At 25.8% G+C, this 19,731-nt stretch overlaps 1 protein-coding gene across 2 annotated transcripts in view; it reads right to left on the bottom strand.

The window, feature by feature from the left end:
* LOC129965271 (lachesin-like) overlaps positions 1-19,731 on the bottom strand; it is a 389,830-nt gene that overhangs the window by 76,073 nt on the left and 294,026 nt on the right. The window contains exon 1 of one of the 2 annotated variants that reach the window (XM_056079231.1): positions 10,689-12,274. The exons of the other annotated variant lie outside the window; for it this stretch is intronic. Coding sequence (XP_055935206.1) covers positions 10,689-10,770 — 82 coding nt within the window. The 5' untranslated portion in view covers positions 10,771-12,274. Of the gene's footprint in view, positions 1-10,688; positions 12,275-19,731 lie in introns of those variants that run through there. 2 annotated transcript variants of the gene reach the window in all.

Here is a 19,731-nt window from a genome sequence, read left to right as displayed (position 1 = left end):
CACGGGAATCATTAAATCGTATAAAGTAGCTATTGATGTGCTAAAAATAATCAATTTCTTAGAAATTGTCTAAACATATTTGAAGAAGAAACTCTGAAAATATGCATTTATTTATAAAAGAATTTTGTACTTTGCAGTAAAGTAAAGTAATAACAAGTAATATACATCAGTTTCAATAGATTAAGAAAGCTTTTATGAGATATTAACTTTTTTTGGTTAGAAAAATCTAATGCAATTTTTATCCAAAAATTAAGCATCATGCTTAGTAATCTTTACTAACTCCTGCTATGTAACAACCTCATTAAATCGGAAGAACAGCATGATAGAGTGTGCTTTTAATGAAAGACGGAGATTTAATCCCTAACTTAGTGAAAACCCGACAAAGTTAATTTCAGATTCACGAGATGAAGCCAAGCTCGATACTAAAACCAGGGAAGGTTATATTTGTTAAACAGAAACTGCATGTTAATGAAGGAATTAGCAAGGATCGTATGTTCTGCAGTCAATAATCTTCAGTTATGACGCAATCCAAAGGGAGTACCTTTAACTTAATGATTCAAAGTGAGTTTGGATGGCGATATTAGGAAGAAAATGTGCTTCACAAAGAAAATGCACCTCATGTTTAAAATTTTCTTGAGAAAAGAATTATGTTAAAGATAACTTAATGAAAGAACTTTTCGTTAAGATAAGTTTAAATGCAATCTTTCTAATATTAAAAACTCATCACTTTCTTCTTTCTTGAATCTGTGCTTATATATAAAAAATAAAATAGAAGTGAATTCAATTATTGGGCATACTATAATTCGAAATTATTATTGCATCATGGAGGAAAAGGAAATATTTCAGTACAAAGGCCAATTAAAATTGTATATGTATTTGGTATACTTTCTTAATTTAGTGAATAGGACGCCATTTTATTTATTCTATTCACTTTACTATTCAAATCCTAAGGTCTGTTAAAATTCTTAATTCATGATATTTCCTTTGGAACGGCATTTTAAAATGAAATTTAAAGAAGAAATTTAAATTTAAAATAATTTATACTGAATCCTCAATAAAAAATATAAAAATATATCCATGCCAAGACTGTCATAAAATACCAATTAATTACAGAAACGAAAAGTTGAAGTTATGGCGAATTAATTAATATTCTTTCTTTTATATAAATACTTTTCTTGCGAATACAATACCTTATATCCTCATTCTCATTTTATATCATTTATAAACTTGCTGATATATAGAAACATTATATATAGTTTCACAGACCAAAAGATTTTTTCAATACTTTTTCTGGAAAAAAAATAAGACCATGCAGATAAAGAATTCTTGGATAACATATCTTTTAAGACAAATAACGGCAAGCATATGCTACAAAAGAATCACTCAAAAAATAGCATCGCATTCCTTGTACCAAATTAGCAGTTGCTTATTTCAACTATTCCTTTCCAGAAGAATACTGTTCTTAGAAACTATACATATTTCCCAATTTTTGTCGAAGCAAATGGTAAACAAGAACTAATCTTCCTCTTATAGCCAAGAAGGATAAATAGCAAGAGTAATGCGGAAATGACAGATGCTTCGATTGTAATATTAGTGTATATTAGAAGTCTTTTAGCATTTGCTTTTTCTTTCATATCGCTTGAGTTACGTGAGGGATCAAACTTCTGCTTCAAAAGATACACAAGAATATAAATGTACTGATCACAGAAATTATCTAGCCAATATGCGTTTATAGTTGTCATAATTGCTGGTTATTTTAGGAACTCGTTTTAACTATTTTTTTTTCAGTGCGGTTTGATTTTCACAATTCGAGATATTTCTAGAGCATTCATTTTAGCTAGTATAATAATTTTTATATCTATATTGCTTTAAAATATTCTTTTGCTTTATTTTATTTTAGATAAATGCTTTGAGAAAGTTTAAAACACTAACATAATATTATCCAAATAATTAAGATAAAACTAATAGATTAAGAACTACTAGACAAATTATCGTTCCTGCTGTTTCCTTATTTATATAAATGTGCATTCTAAAAAATTTATATAGATCCAAAATTAAATTCTGTGAAATGTATGCTAATCATAAATAAGTGAAAAACAGAACTTGGAACTTCTTTCAATTTGTTTGTATTGAATCGAGGAAATCAAATAAACTATATTTTTTTAGAATGAGACATGTCTTAAGCGATGCATGCACGAACATCACTATAAAAAAATAAATTCCACTTTAGATAGCGGTATCAATAGACACTTAACTCAAGGGTAGTTTCATAATTTGCCGATTAGAAGCTATTACTACATGTAATGTAAACACAGAAGGTAAAATGTTGAAAACTTCCTTTTTAAGATAGTAAAGTGTGTACTTACCGGAACTGCTGTAAGTGCATAAATATTTCATCGCGGTAATCGAGTTTTCAGACTTTCATGCAATATTTTGATATATTCCAGATAACTGATATAATCTACCACAGGAATGTATACACGTTCTTTTACAAAAATATTGGACTTCAAAAGTCAGTTTGAAACAGAATTTAAACATTTCGTGCATAAAGTAAATATAAAAAAAAGTTTAAGCATGAATCAAATATTGTACATATTTGTAAACTTTTTAAAGTAAATAAATAAATTTTTGAATGTAGAATTCTTATAATTCATAATTTCCAGCTATTTGATTTAGGCATTTGGAATGAAAAAAAAATTCAAAAATCGAAAATTATTCATTTTTATGAATTCATAATATGACGATTATTAATTTTAATTTTTAAAACTTCTAATAGTTAATTAAAATGCTTTAATGATTTTCCAGACATTAATATGGAATACAGATATTTATAAAAAAATGTATGTAAGAAGAATTCTTTTTTAACTCAAAGGTTTTTAAATAACTGCTTAAAATGAATCTTAAATCTTCATGTAAGAATCAGCTTAAGAGTTAAAATAAATCTATAAAAAGAAAGTATGCTTGTGCAACTAATATTCATTAACAATAAATTTATTTGCACAGTGAAATATATAAATATTTTAAATATTAAATATAATAAGATATAAATAATGAAAATAACAAGAATTTTATATTAAAAGAATTAAATATAAAATTGCATTAGATATTTTTATACTGTTAAAAGAATTTTCCTTTTTAGACCTTTTTCTGTTTTTATTCGATATTTATATATAATATCATAATACATTCTGTGTCTTTACGATTTCCAAGATAAATAATGTATTAAAGCTTATGGCTAAATTTTAATTTTAACATAATTTTAAAATACCATGGCATGAGGGATATAGTTTTAATGAAATGGAAAGGCAGTTGTTGACAAAAAACATTATTTTGTAAGCATTTAAAAAAAAGGATATTTTTATACAAATTTCATAACAAATTTGAAACCATATCTCATCACTTCAAAACTTCCATCAATGCAATCATAACAATTAATGTTTAACAAAATAAAAATGCGGTTTTCGACCTTCCTAAACACATAGTGTCTATATTAAATTAAAACCGCATCTTCTAAATGAATTTCTGTACTAACAAACGTGTATAGGCTCAGAGCAGGACATAAATCACATTTATCGAATTTAGCTTAGCCTCAAGTCGTTCTTCAAGAGCGTGGCGAAAAGACTGTATTGGATCAAGAGCAGCATCGACACATATTCTGTTTAAAAAACAACTCTTTGTTTTTCTGAAAACTATTGGGTGGCGAAGTCAGGGAAAAAAAAAGAAAAATGGTTTTAAAAAAGCAAAGGAAAGAAAAGTGTTAAAATAAATCTGGCCGCCGTGAAAAGGGGAGGAGACCCGCCCTCCCCTTTCTAGTCCTGGCAGGTCCAATGACACGAGAATGTAATATAGATAACGTGAGCTTCCCGTACAAGGCATTCTTGATGGTGACAGAGTCTTTGTTTACGTGTCAAATCGATGAGAGATTCTTTGCACGGATCGTTCCCTTTTGCCATCGATCATTGCTTTATATATCAATGTATCTCTTTCGGGTCATGCCTTATCTTGTCTCTCTTTTTTTTTTACCTCTTTCTGCAGGAATCCTCACAAAAAATGTTTAGCTTGTGTCAAGTCATTTAATTTATGGATGAAACCTTAATTAATTTCGAAATGTAGTATTTTAATTAAGAAATGTGAATGATTTGCTTATGAAGCCTATTTTTTTATTTTCTCATTCACTAATTTATATTATTTAGTATCTATGAGTATTGTGATAAGCATGTAACGGTATATATTCGTATTTTGTCATTTTTAAAGAATTGCTTCAAATATTCGGAATAATTTTGAATTGAAATGTCATGAAATATTACTTTTAGCAAATTGAAACGAGAATTATTTTTCTTTTTGGTAAAAAGCATAGAAACGGACTATAACAGTTACTATGCTGAGTAATTACATAAAGTTGCGTTGAGCCAATTAAAGAAAGTATGGCTGAATTGTATTATGCTAAGAATGAAGTTCTTGAAGTCTACGATTTTTCCCTTATTCCTTTACACAAATGTTTACTGGATTTAAAATTTCAATTATATTTTCAAAAATTTATAGCATCAACACAGTAGTCATCTATATTTTCAAACATTGATAACTAATTTTTCTTTCATTATTTTATATAAATTAATGCGTTTTTTTAATCGCTTTGACAATACAAAAACTCTAAAAACATTTTTAAAAATTATGTAAGAAAATTACTTATAATTTTTTGAATTATATAGGAACAATTAGTTTTTATCAAAATAATTCAAGTTAGAAAAAAAATTCTTCAAACTGTATAATAAGTACTATAATAAGATAATGCATGAATTTAATTTCGCAGAAAGAATCAAAGTAATGAGTGTAATTTCAATATTTCGAAACACAGGATTCGTATACCGTAAAAAGATGAATAAAATTGCCATAACTAATGAATATGATTTGATATCCATTTGCAGTCGTAAATTCACAGCGCTCTTTCCCATGCGATGGCTATGGTAAATTGAAATAAGCTACGAAAATAAGCTAAATTTATTACATTCAGGCTCAAATATGCAAAATTAATATATAAAAGCACATTTAATAATGCATTTAATAGTAGAATCATAAGAAAAATTCAAATTAAGACTTTTCTGTCCCTTTGAATGATAAAGTTTTGATCTTAAATTACTTACTTTAGGCGGTAAAAAAGACTCTTAATTATATTAGCCAATGGAAGGCATACAAGTAAAAAACGTTTCTATTATATTCATATAAAAAACTTTTACCATTTCCAATATTATTATGAGGAATTAAAAGTAAATGAAAGCAGTGTATTTGTACATTGAATTTCGTGAGCATGTATGTTTATTGAAAAAGAAAAAATTTGGAATTTTGTAAAACATAAAGAGTAAGATCTTTATTTTCGTGTCACTATTGTTTAAATTATTAAAATGTCAAGTATTTCTTAATAGCATCTTCATAAAAATGAAAGAACATTCATTTGTATGTGTTGAATGAAATATATGAGCATTATTTGAAGTATTTAAGTTTTAAATCGGTGTACGATAAATCAGAATTACGAAATTGTAAGCATTTTACCTTTATTACAGATTCATTAAAAAATTTATGTTAAAAAAATAAAATTTTATAAATAAATATAAATTTTATGTTAAAATAAATCTACTTTATCTACTTTTAGAAGGAAACAAATTTCAGCTAAGCTTATAATGCAGTGATTGAGTAGATACATCCAATTTAAATAATTGTAAAGTAAACAATGGGAATAACTTACTTATTTGATCCGTTATTTATCTATTGAGAAATTACAGTTGATAATGTTTATCAAAGAGAAGTATTATAGGTTTTCAATTTTATTACTGATTTTTTTTTTGATGTTTCGATAAATAATTTTTCATTTTAATACAAATAAATAACCTGAAAGATAAAAATGAGCATGCCATTTATTCATGAAAACTATTTAGACATTTTAAAAACAAATAAGGCTTCTGCAGAAAAGAGGCAATTTCAATATTTGCAGCTGAAGCACAATGCTGATATATTTCCCTTAATCCAAATCTAAAATTTTATTAAAATTAGAGATTTAGGACGAATATAATTTTAAATTTTAATTTCATAATTTTTTTAAAATCTGATTGTTGATTTCAACACTTTTATATATATTTTAGAGAACAAAAACCTTGATAACGTAACATATAAGAGTATAAACATCACTGTAGTTACTTTAAATTAAAGTAATTTTCTCTTTAAGTGTCTTTACCTTTTCGATTCACTTTGAGAGCTTTTAGATTTCTCATCCTTTTATAATAACATTACCTTATTTCATTGCTGATTCAAAGAAAATCATCTCATTTTTATTTCTCTCATAACAGCCCGGGAGAAAGCGAATTCTTAAAAAATAGTTAATATCTAGCCTTAATTAATCGAAAAATTTCAATTAAATAAATTTTTATAATTGTTTTAAGAAAATTTATGATCGCTCAAAAAAATTTTCGAACACATTTAGTAAAAAACTCTAAAACAAAACTTGTATTATTCAGAAGTATGCAGGTTTTTTTTGTCATATTTATATCCTCGATATGATTGTATTTTATATGATCCATATTTGTTTTTGTCTTAAAATCCTATAAAGTATTTTGAAATGAATGAGCCAAGAGAATAGATGTAATTACAAAGAAATATTTTCATCGAAAAAAAAAACTTGCTATATAAAACTATATTTTAAAGTATTAAATGCAAAGTGAATATTACATAGAACATTAAAAGCATTTCCCGTTGCAAAATCGCATCAAATTAAGAACTTCATCTCAATATGAACAATAAAAATCATGTAACACATATGGGAGACGAAAAAAGTACAAGTTGTATTCCACGCGAAAGACATTAAAAAGTCATTAGATAGTCAGCTGCTAGGATAGGGAGAAGTGTTTTCTCTCTTAGAACTTAGATCGAATTTACAATAGGCATTAATGTTATCAATGGATTTCGATAAACTGTAAGTTCTTAAAGAATATTTTTAATTGGTTTTTCTATCCTATAATGATTTATTTATACTATTTCCAAAGTACCTTCATTGAATTAATTCTGAAATGAATTTCAATTATTCCAATTCAAATAGTATATAGCAATTACATTAAAATATTCATAATGAACTATTTAAAAATAGGTCTCGAGCTTTAAGGTCTGTTTTAATAAATTATTTAATTTTGGTTACATGGGAAATTTCTAACTTGATGATCATAATGTGAATGCTTTAAATCCATTTCATTATGGATTCCTTAGAAGTTTTTCATTAGATTTTTTTAATCATATTTATATTTACGGTTCTTTGAAAGGTATTTGAATTAATTATAGTGATTTTCCTTTTAATATATTAAAAATATTTTGAAATAAAATTAATATAAATTACTGCATATTTATTGCATTACTGTTATATATATTACTATATATTATTAAAATAGTATTACTACATTTCCTTTAAATATTTTAAATAACTGAACCATGAACTGAATAAAGTAATTTCAGAAGGATACCTATATAATTAACAAATGTAAATTGAAAAATAAATTATTTAAATTATTAGCATGTGTTTTCTTGGAAAATAAATATGTAGGTTATGAAAAATCCACATGCTTTAAATAATTAGATTATTCAAATATTATCGTCACTATTTGTGCTGAATTAATGTTTCTCCTTACTGTTTATTCCACATTTTTAATATGAAAACTAGATTATAAAATATAAAAAAAAATCCTTATTTTCAATTATTTATTTATGAGACATATATAAATTTAGTTAAAGCCAATTTAATTCAGTTTTTATTCACTAAAATTGGTTGAACAAAAGGCAAATTACATTAAAATCATTATTTGTTTGTTAAACTAAATGATAACATTCTTAATTTGACATCTTTTTATTTAAATAGAACAGTGTAATAAAAACAACACGGTAACATAGTTAAACTAGGATAATTGAAATGAAATAAATCTATAATAAATACAAATTTAAATAATTACAAAAATACAGAAATTCACTTTTTCTGATGCAGTCTCCGATAAAGATAATTTAAATGAAAATTTTGCAGACATACAGTTTTAAAACTAACTACTGATGGAAAAAAGCCAATAAGAATTTAAAAAAAATTAAACTTTAATCGAAATGTAGGAGAGGGAAACGTTCACTATGAAGATTTTTGATGCTTTTTGATAATTGCATAATTAATATTAACTTTAAATATTATACTCATTGAATAAAATATTAAGATTAGGAATAGTTTCAAATGATTAAAAATTTTATAAGAAACAATATGCTGCAATTATATTGTTTTGGTTATGAATTAAATAAGGAAATATTTTTAATTAAGTAGGATTAAAATTCTAATACTTGTTCTGTCTGATTAAGAAATAATTAATGTAAACAAAAATGTATAATATTTTAAAATATGTAGTAATCATACCTCTCAAAATAAGAAAGAAAATTTTTGAATTAATTAGTTCTTTGAAATTAAACGGAGACTGAGACCGAAGAATAGAAAATCCAATTATCAGCGATAATAAATAACATCTGAAAAATGTTACTTTTTTTTTGTAACTTTGCGTTTAATTTGACTACTGCGCTTTGGAAAAAATCATCTATCTTGGACAGAAATGAAATTTAAGTTGAATAGTTGTAAAAATATTGCTGTTAAATTCTTTTAATTATCGAATTCAAAAAGAAATATGAGTCTTCTTGATAAAGCGTTATTTATGAGATATTGCTATTAACATTAACTACAGTGGTTAAATTTATTATCAAGTTTTAATTATAAATGTAAGCAATCATTAAAAATACTGAATTTTAATTTTATAAAGATACAGACTTTTGAATTACTTAAGGTTTTTATAAATAAAATGTTTAGTTTATTTTGAAAAATAAACAAAATATGAAAAGTGATGCCTTTTTAGAAAAATTAAATTCTATTTCTTTGTCTTGTAATTTGTTATTAAAATGAAATAATTTTGAAGTGAAGAATATTTATTTTCTTTATAAGATTTACCGTTACGATATGACAGTTTGAAGCAAAATTTTATATAAGTTATATGAGTCTTAGATAAATATTTATTTGTTCTATCTTCAATTTTTAGGCTTTTTGAGAATTTTCATATTTTCCTTTTTTTATAATAAGCTTTTCTGTGATGAAGAATAAAATTTTTAATATTTTTTCAATTTAAATTTAAAAATACAATGAAGCCAATTCATTCCATAACAGTTGCTCAGATCTATTTGAGATTTAAAAAATATTAAATTCTTCATAAAAGAAATTCATCTTTACTTTTGTTTTTTGTTTTTGATTTTAAATCGTGATGGGAACAACTCACGTCAATTTTTTATTCATGTCAAGTTTGATTTTAGCTTGTAAATTTACTAATTTAAAGATAAATTTACGATTTTATTACGAAAAATTAATTTATCTTGAAAGATTAAAAAAAATTAGATTCATAAAGATATTAATTTTAAAATTAAATAAGAATTGCTTGTCTTATATATCTGGATAATATCGAAAACTTTAATTATTTTGACCATGAAGGAAATTTTACGCAAATTATGGATATTAACAGATTTATTGCTATTTTTACTGGGAGAAATTCCAGATATTCCAGAATTTATATATGCATATACATACATACATATATATATATATATATATATATATATATATATATATATATATATATATTTGTACTGTTCTTGAAAAATTGTTTTATTGAATACGGAACTGAAAAGTAAGTACTATATTTTTTACTAATATACATTAGTCGAATTAAATTCAAAATAAATTTTTTTCTCTTTCAGATATTCTGCGAATTTATTGTAATTTTAAAACTTAATTTTTTTTTTTCATTTTGATATAAAAATGAAATGTTGTGAACTTTCAAAGGTATTTTAAGCAAACTTTGTATTTATGATTTTTATGCTTCTGAGCACCTATAATCTTTGATAAATGCAATTTTCTATAACATTATTATTATTATAGATTTAATTTTAATAATTTTGTTTTAATTCAAGCGCACGAGGAATTAAATTATCGATTTTTTTATGTGCTATCTTTTTTTTAAAATTTGATTTAAATGAAAGTATGTATTCATTAATCACATATAAAATAGACATTCATTAGTAATAAAATATATATATTTCTTAATATAAAAATGTATATGTCACTAATTACATACGATGTTAGGCACTAGTATGAAACATTCTAGAAAAAGCGAATTTACACAAATAAAATTGTGGTTACTAAATTCGACATAGAAATCAAATTTCAGGATTAATTATTTTCACCGTCTGTTCAAAGTTTCTTGCCGTGTTTCGGAATCAATGTTCAGTTACATTATAAGAATTCCATATAGACCCTGGCTTTCATATACAGTCAGTCACTGTTTTATATGGCGTTCTTATATAAACATGCATCTTTGAATATAAATAGATATAAAACATTTTTTAAGGAAACAAACAGAAAAAAAAAATGAAGCAAACTATGGCTGATGCAAATTCAATTTGAAATCGATCATTAAGGAATAATTGATGCATTATAGGATTTTAATAATATTTATAGTATATATCATGGCGATAAGAATATAAGCTTTTTCATAAGTGAGATTTTGTATTATTTTTGTATGTTTGATATCTACAAATATAGATATTATGAATATTTTAAATACACAAAAGATGAAAGACGAACATACCTTTCAGCTGCGCCGATGCAGCTGCCAAAAACACAAGGAACCATACGTGTTTCCTCGTCATGTGCATTTTGTCGTGCTTCATTCCTGTTCCGAGTTGAATCTGTCTCGCTTCTTTTTCGGCGAATTGAAATCGATCAAAATTGGATTGTTTCCTCCTAGGTTTCGGAATCAATGAAATACAAAAATCTAAACCTTCTCCGAATAATATTTGCTCACACGGATGCACTCTCAGAATGAATTGAATGAGAATACGGATCAGACGAGTTTGAATAATTTCTGTTCAAAACTTTTTTTAAGGGAATTCAAAGCATTCCTTTTCCTTTGAAAGTAAACGATAAAAAAAAAATTATTAATAAAGGCTCGCTGAGATGATTTGAATTCGTTCGTTCTTTTCAGTGATATTTTGTTTCGTATCTTATTTTTTTTAAAGGTAAGAAATGAATTTGAAATTATTTTATTCAGTTGAATTTCCTCGCTGTATTAATCTTCCCATCGATCATTTTTGTAGGAATGAAATTTTCACTGGCATTTTCTTTCAAGCTGAATCTTTTAAAATTTCAAGGGTGATGTGCTTCAGGCGATATTACTTTTCAAGTTTATTTCCGTAGATTTACTTGTGAAATTAGAAATATGTTTCATTTAGCTTTAATAAAAGCATAAAGAAAACTGTGATCATTAAATACAAATATAGCTTTAAAATAAAAATGAAATTGCTTTTAATGTTGAATTATAGTTAAAAATCATAGACTGACAGTTTTTCAGTTGTTTCTTCAGGTTAAATCGATTCAATTTAAAATGATATGAGTTTTAACAACATACATAACTTTGGTAATTAAATTATTTTTACTTTCATGAAGCGTACACTATTTTTCAAGCAATATATATATTTTTTCCTGACTTAATGCTGTTCCTTAATAACAACCTTTTTTTCCGGATAAATTTTCAGCATATAATAATATTATTATTTTTCTCTTCCACAAAAATTTATTTATGTCACTGACAGCAAACTTTTTCACAGTGGCCAAAAAAGTATTTCTGAGATATTTTCCGTACACAGGAATTAATTGTTTTTTTGCATTCCATATACAAACAGTTTTCTCAATAATAAATAGTAGTTATCATCAGATAGTTCACAGTCCCCATTTGCTTGAAAACTTCCGAATTCAAAACGGCAGTTTGAAGAAAGTTTAAAACTGAATTCACTGAAATCGAAAGTCTATCGAATCGAAATATATTCCACTAAATTCGAGTTCACTTGCTTTCAAAAATTAGCATTTTACGCAAGGATGCGCTCCTTCAAGCGAAAGATGGGAATACCGTCTTAAGCGCCGACAAGCACGTGGGAGGGATGTAACCATTCACTGATAAAGAGTGCGCAACCAAAATCACACACCAGCGAGGTTATTTAACAATCAAGAGTTTCCAATCACCGAGCACAACGACTAAAAGTGCTTTACAGGCCGATCGCAGTTAGCGGGTATCTGCCTCACAGAAACGGATACTAAATAAAGTGATGGGAAGCCACTTGTGCGCCTGCGCCAAGTGTCTGATTACTCGCCATCCCTTTGGTTGGAGGGAGGGATGAATCGGCGAAGGTGGGTGGCAATCGGCCGCTGTCGACGGGACGTCACCAATATTCGGGTTGAAAGATTTATGTGGAAAATAATTTCAACACATTGCCGTTACGAAAATAAATAGAAAGATGCTTAGGTGTGTATAACTCCAATTTCATTTTTGCTAAATTCTTGGCGAGTTTGCTGACCGTTGTGGTTTGAATTCCTTGTGTAGGAAGGAAGAAAGTTTGTTTTGGTAAGGTGAATTTTTTATAAACAACGTAAAAATGACGAAGTTTGCTTTCGCAAAAGTAAAAGAAAAGAAAGCGAATACTTTTATTTAATGAATTTTTAATGATAGATATCCATCATTTATGACAGCTTAACACTTAAAGTATGTCCCTTAAAAACAGCAAAATCATAGCTCTGTTTTGTAATGACAACATTACTTTAAGAATAAATTCAAGTTTAAATGCTTAAAATAAAGAATTTGTTAATATAATACTTAGCAATGTGTCTAGAAGAATGTTTCATAAAAAAACGTGTTTTTTTTTTAAATTTTGTTTTCGCACGTCCCATTTATCTTTTAAAGTTTTAAAGAAACTGTTTTCATAACTTTTCAAAAAAACATATAACTGTCAAAGATTATAACTTTTAAAAAAAATGTACCGCTGATTAATTAATATAAAAAAAAACCTTTTAATGTTTTATTTTTTGGTATAAAATATTAATAAGATATAGATGAATTCATTCTTTCAAGAATTTTAATTGGATTTTATATATTTATTACACCGTTATAAAACGTACATTTCAGCAGAAATGTAGAAGCTTCAAAATCTAAGAAACGGTGTTTCTCACATTAATTTCACTGTGCATTCATTAATCGTATTTGAAAGCAATTGCTATTTGAAAGAAGAAAGGGAAAAATACTAACTTTATTTTTTAGAAAGAATCAGAATGATACCATCGTGCATTTAATTTAATTAATTCATTCATTTAATTAATTCCTATTAAAGAATTCAAAAGTTGCAAATTCTTAAATGCTTATTTAATATTGTCTAAAAACTCTTAAATGAAACATTTAATTTTTAAGAATTAAAGGAATCAATGATAGGTTTGCCAAAAACTACATTTTCATTAATAATAATTAATAAGAATTTATTCCTAATATGTTTGTTTTCGCCCTGTTTAATAGCTATAAAAATGTAATTGTTTTTCATTGAGATAAAATTCAAGCATCTTTAAAAAAAGATTTATACAGTTTTTCTGGAAATTTAAATTAAATTCTATATATTACAAGTTTCTTTGGGTTCTTTATTTAATATTTTCCCTGAAATGGTGGAAAATTAAAAATGTAACATTTTAAATTTAATATGTTTTGATGAATTTCATCTGATAGTTAGTCGTAATTCAAATTTTGAGAGTTTTAAAAAAAGGTGAGACAAAAAATTATTTTGCTTAAAAAATGTTCGTTTAAGTCACTTCAACTTCAAAAATATAAATCTAAAGAAACGTAAGAATGCGTAATATATTAGAGTATTTTATCTATATATTGGCGGATATTTTTTAGGAGAGTTTGGATGCTAATAAAAAAGCACCAAATGAACTGGGAATATGAAGTTTGGTACTAAAATATGCCGTTAGAGTCTATGTAATATTTTAAATGCAAACTAAAAGCTGACTGTTTCAAACTTTAATTAATTAATTTAATAGAAAATAAAAGAAAATAGTGAAGCAAATCTTCACATAAAGTCCCATTATTTCCAACCGTAAAAATGAAACTTAATCTTCAGCTTCGAACATATCATATTCTATATATATAGAATAGTGTATAAATATTACATACAAAATATATTACTACTTTAATAATATATAACGTAAACTATATCTATATATACGTTGTCTTGATTCGATTATGTGACAATATATTAGGCCAAGTGTTCATAATATGGACTTTTCGCGAGATTTTCCAAAGGTGAATCAACTGTTCACTATGAACATTTGTTTAAAGAAAATTGGAAATATAAGGTCACAAAAAGATTGAATATAAAATAAGCTAAGTTAGTTGACTCTTCTACCCAACTGGCTTCGACAAAAGCTTTATTTTTTATATCAAATAATTGCATACAGTCCGATCAACTACACAAATGTGATCGACCATATTCCAACAACTCTTCCAGACTACATAAAATATTGACAAAATTTGGGAGATCATGATCTTCATGATACAATCCATTCTCTTGAATACAACCTTCTTTAAACATAATATATCGAAGACATATAATTATATTATGCTTTATAATGAAGTTATTTTTAGAATTTGAGTAAAAAATAAGAGATCCAAATTCAATTTATTTTCAACTAAAATTTTTACTCGTAGTTTCGAACAATCTATTTAAAGGCAATTCGCCTTTTATAATTACTGACAAATAAAGTTGGCATAAAATTTTTTCGCTAGAAAACCATGGAAAGCCCTTGAGCCATTCTGCTATGACGTACTATAATTCCTAAAACCATTACCTTTAATGCAACTTGACAGTACTTTAAGCCAACAGGATTGCACTTCAATCTAACTTTGTTCGAGGGATGTATATAGTCAGGAAATTCGACGTTAAAAGTCTTATTTGAGAAAGAAGAATAGGTGGGATAAGACGCTTTTAAAAGGATGTGTTTATATGTGTAACAGAAACGTGTCTTGAAATATTTTGCAAGCGTTTTATAGAAGCTGTTTACTGATGGACACATTTCGTATTGAAAGAATTGCAAGATATTTTTGTGAAGGTAAAATGCGCTGAAAACATTAATTGAGATTTGACGATTTTTTTTTTTTTTTTGAAAAGTGGATATAAGCTGCTGCGTTAAGTACTAAATATGGAAATAATTATAGCAAACATATTAAAATCGTAATGAAAAGTAATAAATAGAATGTCATATTTACTTATGATTTTGAAACATTTTTTCTAATAACAAAACTTTGACAAGTGTCAGAGCAAAAAATTCATAATGTCAATTTTTAAATGCTGAAACATACATCCAAAGATCACGAAAAATAATATTTTCACCTGTGTTTCATATATATTTCTTTCTTAAATAAATAGAATAAGTTTTCATCATGACATAACTAATGAAAACATATTTTTAACATAAACCTGAACCTAAAAATGATTAATAATGAATTGCCTCTCATATGAGCTACTTCGGACGAACGTGTTTTACTATTGGATAGAAATAAAAAGAAAATGATTGCTTTCGAAATTTACATTGAAAATATTTTATTAATATTATATATTAATGAATTTGAACTCTTTAGTGTGAGAATCCCAAAATCATAAAAAGAATTAATAACATGAATAAATTTTAGATACAATTTTTCTCTTAAAATCTTAATTCTATCTTTGGTTACTGAAAGTGCAACTGATATATTCCAATGAATCTAAAAGTTATTTTTTGAGGAATTCTCTGATGACTCTTCTGAGTGAAGCTACTCCGATAATAAAACCCATATAAATAGAATGCACAGTTACAGTTAGTAAAAAAGAAAATATGTAAGAAATAAAGTAAGTCGCCAGATAACATCTGCATTGCGAACTTTACTTGTCTTTTAGTTATTTGCTACTCAGAATATTTGGTGTGTTGGTAGCAGAAATGTCATCCTGGAGTTTATAAATAACTTGATAAGATATTACTGTTTTCATAGATTTTCTACTTGAACTACATTTGTTAGCTTCTTTTCTTTTAACACCAGTCACCTCATGAATATATGTTTTCATTTCTTTTATAAATTTTCCCTGTCATTTTGACTTGACCCATTTGGGGTGCTCAGAAAAGTTGCATTTATCATCGGGGATGGTCGATGTAGGATGTTTAAATGTTTTTGGAGAGAGGTAAGAACACAAACTGATTTTATTTACAGCAGATGTAAGAGAGCTGATAGTCCTAGTGATTTTTTTCAACAACCTTTTAATCTGTTGCACATGGAAAAAATTAAAAGATTCTAATTTATGCACATCTGAGAGTAAGGATATTTAAGTGCTTAGGAAGCAAAATAATTCAATTATTGATTTGTTTTAATACTTAAGAATTAATCTGAATATCTTTGAAATTTATAATAATTGACTTTTATTATAATCAGAATTTATCAGAAATGTAAAAACAATGCATCATTCAGGATGAAAATTAAAACATGGTATTCGAGTTTGAAAGGTTAAATGCGAAATATAGTTCTTTGATACGTCATTATGCAACATTGAATGATAATGTTGCTATTAATATGATATTACAATAATTAATAAAGTTATAAATAAGAAAAATCTTGATGATTCTCATAAAAGCATTCAATTGTAAATTAAATTAGAAAATGATAATGTTTTGGAAATTTAGATATGGCATTTTTGTACAGATTTCACAAATAATATTAAAATGATCGGATTCAGTATGATTTAAAGTATCAAAAATTTCCAACGACTATTTTCTTGAATTGCAATTCGAAATATATATAAGAATAAAAATTTTGAATGCAAGCGAAAATATAATGGAAGTTTTTTCTAAATAATTAAAATAAAATGAGATAATTCAGAAAAAAAATGTCGATTTATTCATTAATCAATAATTCAGCACATGTATTTCTGGTCGCATGCACATATGATTAACTATTTTCAAGTATTCGAAATTTGTTTTAACTTTATTTAAAATGTTAAAATGCTGAAGAATAAGTTTTCTTTTTCAATTTTTTGGAGTTTGAATATATTCTATTTTTAAATTAGCTATTCTCCACAGGAATTATTGGATATACATTTTGCTCTCGACATTTCATATAAAAAGCATTCAGTAGAGACCTATTTTATTGATTAGCGCAGCTGCATCCATATGCAAACACAAAATATTTTAACTTTCTAGAAGAATCCATTTCATATATTACTTTAACAGATAAAAAAAAAATGTATTGAAGTTCATTTACTCAGAAGAGCTTTCAAGAAAATCGTCTTTCTATTCTAAAGTTTTCTAAACTCTAGTCACGCAACTCGAAAGCTAGATTCTTGGCATTATTCTCAAGTAATTCCTATCATTCTTTTTATCTTGAGACTCTTAAGAATAATTGAAACATATTTTATACTTATACTCTGATATTTTCAATTATGGTTAATGAATAAAAAAAATGGTTTAATTTTACATTTATTTTAATTTTTCTCCCTTAAAATATTCTTTTGTAAATTACGATGATATTAATTAATTTAAATAATTTTTCATACGTTTTGGTGAAAAATGTGAGATTTCTTAGTCGTTATTGGATTTGAAAACTTCCCTAAAGTTCTATAATTATTTTACATGCAAGAAATGAATCAACACATTTTTATCTTTGAATTTGAATAATAAAATGCCTTAAATTGTGAGCGAAAATTAGTTAAATGATTATACATTTTCTAAGTGCATTTTCTAAAACTATTTTATAGGAAATTAAATAGCAACCGGAATTGATGAATTATAAGTAAATAAATGTCTAATGAAACTTTTAAACTTTTCCTTACTGTGTTATCATAAGTAGGAATATAAAGGAATGTTTTAACGGAAATCAAAATCACTAAGATTCGTAGGAATTTAGGGATATAAAATTTGATAAAAGAAGAATAAGTATTGCTTATATTTTCTCTTCATATTCTTTATATCTTATGATTCCAAACGTTAATTTTTTTAAAAAATGTGATTTGTTTTAACAAAGTATTATTTAAATTTTGTATAAAAGAAATCACTGGAATTGCTTATTGTTTGTAATTATTTTAACAAGAATTTGATTCTATTTTGATTGAATCCATAGATTCATGAATATTTGGAAAATACATTGGAGAGATATTTCTGTGATCGTAAGTTGAGGAATGTCATATAAAACGAAATTAAAACTCCAATAGACTGATTACGAAAGAAAATATATTTATTTTATATTTACTTATAAGTTCAATCAATGAATATTTATTTAATGAAAAGAAATAAAATTTATAAAGAATTTATATAAATTACATAAAAAATAAACAAAGACTGGCATTGATTCAAAGTTGCAAAAAAATTATGTTTATTAACTTCAAGCAATGACAATGAAAAGAAATTTTTAAAAACTTCAAACTGGTAATTATTTTACCTTAAAATCCAAAGCATTTCCAGTAAAATCATTTGGCTTTTAGAGTAAAGTAAATTAATTCGACTGTTCCATATATAATTATAATAAAATGGTAAATAACAACCTAAATATATATCGTATAGGATCTTTAAAAAGTTAATATCTTCAAGGTTTAAATTATTCCTTCAAATATATTTTGAGACTGAACTAAGTGAAAACTGTTTTTGTGTATGAAAAACATATAAAAATGCTTTTAAAATTAAAGTTTCAATTTCTAAAAATTCAAATATTAATTCACGTTCCTTACTAGAGATATATCTAAAATATATATAGAACTAAAAGAATTATTTATACAAACATGATTAATATTATGATCTCTTCTTGAACTTTTAAACTAATCTTGGGCCATACTGTTCTTTGATTAACTCTTTGTGCATTTGCCACTGATCTTTAATAAGACTCTAAACTCCATTCAAAACGGTGCTAACAAAGTCCTGTTTGAAAATAATCTGGTATATACTTAAATTAAGTTTACGAGCAAATATATAGATTTTTTTTCTCCCTAGAAATGAACGACCTCTTCGGCTTTTCTATATAAAGCCTAATTTTCATTCTTTTATCGCTAGTGATAGTACTCCACAGGAAAAGAATTTTAATTAGTTACCAAATGAGGGACTATAATATGTCTATTTAAGATAATTTACTTCTTCCACATTTCAGCACCGCTATACCCATTGATGTGACTCATTACTTATAAAATATAGCAACCGTTTTTCTTCTAAAGAAAAAGTGATGTCTGTAGATAATAGACCATTAAATTACGATGAAAGTCTCTCCTTAAGCGGCGATGAGGAAAGGACACTTAAGGGCCATTACTTCAAATATCTGAGTATAAAGATCAAAAGGCTTGATATTGGACAGAAAATATATCAAAATCTGCTGAGAAATTTAAAAACAGCTTTGGTGATTTTTCGAGATTTTCTTCGCTTCTATAGTACGCATTTTTTTCTTAAACACGATATAAGTGCTATTAAGGTTTTTCTTTAAGTTTTTGGGAGAATATTTCTAGCCTGAATTATTCAAATATCGTTTTCTTAGAATAAAAACTATTTTTCGGGTCTTCTAAAACTTGTTCATTATGTTATATTAAGTTATTTCTTAAAGGAATTAATGAACTGGAAGGAAGTGATTTTTAAGGTTAGTATTTACATTCCATGTTTGTAAAAAAATAGACCTTCACTCATTTATTTTATTGCATACAAAGAAAGGTAGGAAATCTATTCGAACTTGACATTTTGAGTAGGCTCTACTTTCAGACCAATGTGAATCCAAAAAAAAAAAACATATTTATGGTTATGTTTGACTTTGTATATCTGTGGAA

Source organism: Argiope bruennichi, chromosome 1 (genome assembly GCF_947563725.1).
Source record: "Argiope bruennichi chromosome 1, qqArgBrue1.1, whole genome shotgun sequence".
NCBI lineage: Eukaryota > Metazoa > Arthropoda > Arachnida > Araneae > Araneidae > Argiope > Argiope bruennichi.
This window is presented reverse-complemented; position numbering and strand designations above follow the sequence as displayed.